At 43.8% G+C, this 6,263-nt stretch overlaps 1 protein-coding gene across 1 annotated transcript in view; it reads right to left on the bottom strand.

Annotated features, from left to right (window-relative positions):
- Positions 1–4,012: 4,012 nt before the first annotated feature.
- ATP11C (ATPase phospholipid transporting 11C) overlaps positions 4,013–6,263 on the bottom strand; it is a 39,998-nt gene continuing 37,747 nt past the window's right edge. Inside the window, exon 29 of the mRNA XM_026848813.1 lies at positions 4,013–4,129. Coding sequence (XP_026704614.1) covers positions 4,013–4,129 — 117 coding nt within the window. The remainder of the gene's footprint in view (positions 4,130–6,263) is intronic.

A 6,263-nucleotide genomic window follows, 5' to 3' on the forward strand; every position in this document is an offset into this window, starting at 1 on the left:
CCCCCCCCCCCCCCCCCCCCAAAAAAAAAAAAAAAAGTCTATGTGTTTTTCTTGTGTATTTTACAAACACTGTGAGTCTTGCTTGAACAGTTTCATTGCATTGTTGGAACTTCATCAGTGAAAATATCTGGCCTGAACTTCAGTAGCTCCAGGCACTTTACAAACCACAGAATAATCCTCATTTGTGTGCTTCTAGTCTTTGAACTAAAAAATGCTCACTTATTGCAGCTAGCCACGACACACAGAACCAAGGCACAGCATGAAGAAAAACTTCATGCACACAGAAGTTGGGCACATGGACATAAATTTTTTTTTACCCAGTTCTTAAATGTCAGCTAGAGCTCCAAGTTCAACTCTCCTACAAAGCTGAATTTATTCACTTAATTCACAGGACTCACTTACTTTATTTGATCTTTTTTGTGAGGGAAATGGGTTTAGAGCACCTAGGCTGGCTACTTGCTTCAGCCATTACCAGAATTGTTAATACCTTGCTAGAAAAATAAAAATATATGAGAAGCAACCAGTATTTCCTTAGGCAAATGCTGCTCCACATCGGAGAACCAACTATGGCCTTGCTGGCATCATCTAACCCCAGTGAAAATGCTGATGGTCCCCCTGGTACTGCCTTGGAGAAGCCCATGTTATAAACTATTGCCTTGAGGCACCCAAGAAGACAAGACAAACATATATATTAATCAGAACAACATACCAAAGTTTATTGATTACTTCAAATAAAAGTTTCTGTAATGAAAAAAGAGCAAATTGCATTCATAAAAGGTAACATTCACATTCAATTTCCTTTATATAAAGCAACATAAATGTATAAAATTGCATTTAAGTGAAAAAAATGTAAGGTTGCAGTCCTTTTTTTCTTTTTTTTTTTTCCCAAGAAGCTGAAAATGTATCTTCTCATTGCCTGTATATAATTTACACTTTCTATATACTACATGGTTTTAAAAAAAAAATATCCATAGCTGGGAAACTGGATAAATGGTGCAGTATTAGGTAAGTTTTTCAACTGTGTGCATACAAATTCAATTTTAAGTTTTTATGCAATTCCAAGTAATTTAGAATATTCTCATAATGATTAGGATTAGTTTTTGAAAAGTAGCTATGACTACACCAAGTTCCTCCATTATCACATAAGTTTTAGAGGGAATCTTAATTACTTTTCTTATCTTTCAGTGTCACTAGCCAGTGATTAAACTTCAACGAATTGTTATGAAAACACCCCAGCCTTTTTTCCTTCAAGTTTTTCCACCGATAAGCCTGTACTGACCTTTTAGCTCGCTAACGAGCGCTGTAACACTGCAGCGTGTATTATGGTACATGAACAACAATCACAGCATCACTGTCTGATTTCTGCCACTTCAGCATCCTGCTGGCTTAAACCTTAGTTACTGTCACCGCTTTTTCTTCCCTTCTCTAACTCCAAAAGGAGTCTCCTTCCCTTGATTTTACAAGTCACTCGCAGCAACAGGAATTTCACTCCCGTTACTGCTGAATGACGAGCATCAGCTCTTCTTGCATTCCCCAGCACTACACCAGTGCACTAGCTGAAGATCCAAGCCCGAGAAAACCTGCATTTTCCCAAAGAACTGCTATTCAAGACGTTTCACATTAATTCCAAGCCGCTTTTTAGCACATCTGCCTTAGGTTTGAACGTACAACTATTGCAGTGGCTTGCTCCACCCTGAGACAGGACACTTGGAAACGGGAAGAAAAAGATTTGGTTCTTAGAAGGTTCCATCTTAAAACAGGCTGCAGAAATTAGCCCATTTAAGTGGCTTTATTCAGACAGTTCACACATACATGGCAAGCTTCACTGTTCCCACTCATGTCACCACCAAAACCTCCAGCTTAACTTCATGGGAACAGAACATTGACCCCAGGAGTAGGGTATGACACAAAACAAACTGAGAAGCAAGGTGTCAGGCTTGGGACCATTCGGGCTTGGAATGGATTTGAATCACAGGAATTAGGCATTTCAACACCTGTTTAATGTTATGTAAACACAAGTCAGCAACTGTATATTTAAGGAGAAAGGTTAGATTTGGCATATAGAGCGTATCTTCGTTGTATTCATCGCATACTTGATCTGTAGGCACCACATTTTAGCAAGGAAAGTTGAGAATGGGACAAGGTCTGCAAGCTGAATTCTAGGTCTGTGAAATGAGCTAGGAAAAGTTTAAAAAAAAGAAGAAAAAAAAAAAGCTTTGCCCATGGGACACATGCTGGAAGTGCAGCTCCTTACTTGCATGCAGCAAGGAGTCGAGCCGCGGTTGCGAACACGGTGCTAACGAACACCACTTGTGCTGAGGCCAGTGCAGCGTGTGTAATACAGTGGTCCTGTCCACACCTCCCCTCCCCTGCTGGGTGATGTAACAGCAGCCACCAGCACCAGGGACCGTGCACACCCCTCCTTCGCTCAGGTAAGGCCCGTGGCAGTCCTTACGACACACGCCTGAACCTGCCTGCAGCTGATTCGCATCCTGCTTCCACCAGCGAAGACAGACCTCAGGGGTGGCAGCCAGAGAGCAAGACTCCATTCTTCCAAAAATTAAGTCCACCATTCAGTAAAGTTTGATGAAGGGAATGTTTTGTCTAGTCCCATATTATTTCTTTGCATGTAAGTGACACAAAGCCTGAGCAAGCAGGAGCCAAACCCAGCCGCAGCGTGGAGCTTGTTACTTCTGAACTGAGACTTGAACGCAGAGGGCCAGGGCCAGGCAGCACAAGGAGGGACCTTCACGCCAAACAGCGGTGGCACAGAGGGTGCTCTGTCACTGCTTACAACGTAACACAACAAAAAAAAGCTGCTTTTTCCACATATGAAGTATCAGAGAAAAAAAAAAAAAAAGTATCGAGTCAGGCAGCTCACCTCTGCTGCACACAACCTAAAGAGGAAAGTTCCCATGACCATGGTACAGGTAGATTTAAAAAGAACATGCCAATTTAAAAACCAAATAAAGTGTAAAATGAAATCAGGTTCATGTATTCCTTTATTTTTAAACCGGCTTCTTGTTTCTTAGTGCAAATATCTCAAGATGCAGTTTTATATGCCTGCAAGTTTACAGGCACAGCCCGTGTCCCTGGGATCATCCAAGGACCGCACTGTCACTCAGGCCTTTAAAGTATCGAAGGAACTGCACCGTGCAGCAACGCAAGCACAACCACAGGAACCCGGGCAAAACAGCTGAAAGTCTGGCACAGCCCAACTTCTGAGATTCTTTCCTCCCCCACGAAAGCTTCCTTCCATCACAAACAGTCACAACACGAGGAAAAAAATGACCTTTTCTTCACCCTCCGCCAGGAATAAACCCAACAGCAAACCAGCCACGAGAGGATGCTCGGGTGCTTCCCAGCACCACGTGTCTCTGTGCGGATCCCAGCCATATCCAGAGGGGGACAGGCGACTGAACTTTGCACCATCCGTGAAGTTTTCTCCCGAGTTTTCAAGTATTTCTGCCACATACAACCCATGGCTGGGAGGGGGCAGCCCCCCGCCGAGGGCTCACAGCCCCAGCACCAGGTGAGATGCTCATAGGGCTGCATCCAGCTTCTTCATGACGGCAACAGGCTCTCCCCAGGGCCTTCGGGATGCCGGAGGGGGATGTTATTGGGTTTAAAGTCTGTGCTACTTCTTTGGTCAGGCAGAGCGAGAGACTTCAGCAGCTCTCTGCTGCTCTCGAACAGATCTGCTGCGGGCAGAGGAAGCCCCCGTGTGAAACGGGGCTGGCATTGCTCTCTTGCACTTCAATTCATGCTGTTTTGGATGAATTCCTAAAGATGCTTTCTCAGCCTCCAATGATGTAGAATTTGGCAGAACTTTTTTTGGGGGGAGAGGAGAAGCCACAAGCCCAAAGACAAACAGGTACCATGGGGCCAGCGCCCTGGCTACTGCTGTATCAGCGTGGCAGCTTACCGGTCTTGGTATTAAACAGAACTGTTAGGTTAAAACCATGTTTTTTTTCCTACAGCATGACAATACGCAGTGTTTGTACGGAGCACATTAAAGTATCCTGAGAGGATATCTTTCTGCCAAATTAGTAACAGCATCTTCAGTCTTCGCATAACCATTCTCTATACGTTTGTATGAGACTAACATAGGCAGATCAAAGGGGGCAGTCTGCAAAAATCAGAAGGAAAATGCACAAGTATTGCAACTGTTACATTCCCAAACTCATCAAGCTTTTCTCTGTTGCTTTTTGAAAAAATACTCCACATTTTACAGAATGATTAGACCATGATAAAAGTGCCAAATCTCATTCACAACCAAGGAATGAGTAATAAGATAGTAAATTAATTTGCCCAATCTGCAAAATGCTGTATAAAGTCTAAAGGTGGTATCTGCCTCGCTGTCTCCTGCGGCTCCCATTCTGCCCCAGTCCAGCCGCCTGCCGCACCAGTCTGCACCAGTATCTGGTAGTGGAGAGCACCACCTAACGTCTGCGGGGAAGGAAGGGCCGCTCCGCTTGCCAGCAATGCTCGGGCAAGCAGGAACATAGATTTATGACAGACGCATTTGGAGCTCTGGAAAGCCTGGCTGTTGGACCTGCCCTTCCGATTAAACTGATTTTTTAGAAGCAGGTGTGGGTACAATGATAGGTTTGCAGAAAATTTGCAGTTTTATGTTGGCAACGGACACCACACAGCTATGTAATAGGTGAAATTGTGAATTCAATTAGGCACTTTTGCTTTTTTTATTCTGCTATCGGCTTACTACAACATTTAAAATCAAGTAAACTTACACTAGGATGCTCCTTGGGTGCATATATAGATATGGACATGGAGACACGCCTGCCCTACCATATGTTGACATACATAAACAAATACATGTGTTTAGTTTCAGTCTAGGCAGATGAATTAAGATGTACTTATTTCTATTTGACAGAACAGCATGCACCCTAGAAAAAGAGATTTTGGTACAACTCAGATGCAATACTGGAATCATTTTAACAGCTGAGATTTGAACACTGTAAATACATCAGTGTTAGCATTTATAACCGCTGTTAGCACAATTCACTGCATTCTCACATTAAAGTTTTTGGTAATATTAGACTAAAGTATAAGTTACATTGAAAAAATTGTTTACATATTGCAAAATGTTTCAGTTTGAGAGGATCCGCACACATATGGGATTCTGAAGTGGCTGGAGGGGACAACATCCCCAAATTAAAATGCATCCCAAGCATTGCATCTCCATTCCACAAGGACAGGTGCCCCACACCGATAGTCAAGAGGATTACAAGAACCATAGTTTAATTGATTGCGGGGGTAGGGGTGTTACATTTGGTTAATCAATGCCTTTTAAAACCATCCCAACTCCTTCGGACAGGGTACCTGTTACAACACATTAGACTCATCTGAGAATGTTCTTAAAAGTAGTGGTCTGACAGAAGGTCTGGCCGACAATGAATCAGGTGCCTTCCTGCTGCGCTGCAACAGCGAGGCAAAGAGACTTATAGCACACGTGACACTTGTCCCTGCCTAATGGTCAAATAATGTAAGACACACACGCACACACCCCCTTTTCCAGCTAAGTCATACCATAAGGGATGTAGCCATACATGCTCCCTAAATACCACAGTGATTAATAGTGGCTGGGCTTTGCAGTGCAAGAGGCACAGAGGATATTCAGAAACTAGCCCTGCTACCTGAAATGGTTAACTTCAGGCTTGGGGGTTTATGCTACAGGTGCTTTGGAGGAAAAAACCATCCTTGATCTTCACGCAACTGGTATTTTTAAAATAGCAAGTAATACTGGAGATCTGCAGCGAAGTCAAATGCTAGGAACATGTTTTCAAGGCACTCTGCTGTGGGGTAGGGGGTAGCCCCACCATCTCCATGTGCAGCAAGTCCACGACTACCCCTTGTTGTGAGGGTTGAGTGCAGTGGGTTATTCACTTGTACAACCGTAGCACTAACAAGTGGGATGGACTGGGCAAGACAGGCACCTGGGGAGCTCCTCCTAGAAAAAATGAGCCAGAGCGATTTGCCAGCTCATCCAAACAACAATCAAAATCAAGTGAACTTCGTCACACACTTTAGAAGAGTTTGTATCTAGACCACTAACTGACAAAACTACAGTGGGGAAGGAGAGTGTAACCAACATCAGATGGATTCACCTGACTCGGACACCCTGAGCACGACCAGCTCACCCACCTGAGGCACGGCAGGAGACCAAAGGTAAAAAGACAGATGAAATATTTAAGCAAAAGATTTAAATTAAAGCAAGAAGGGGAGGGGGGGGGGGGGGAAAA

The sequence above is a fragment of the Athene cunicularia genome, assembly GCF_003259725.1.
Source record: "Athene cunicularia isolate RWA chromosome 4 unlocalized genomic scaffold, athCun1 chr4_part3, whole genome shotgun sequence".
NCBI lineage: Eukaryota > Metazoa > Chordata > Aves > Strigiformes > Strigidae > Athene > Athene cunicularia.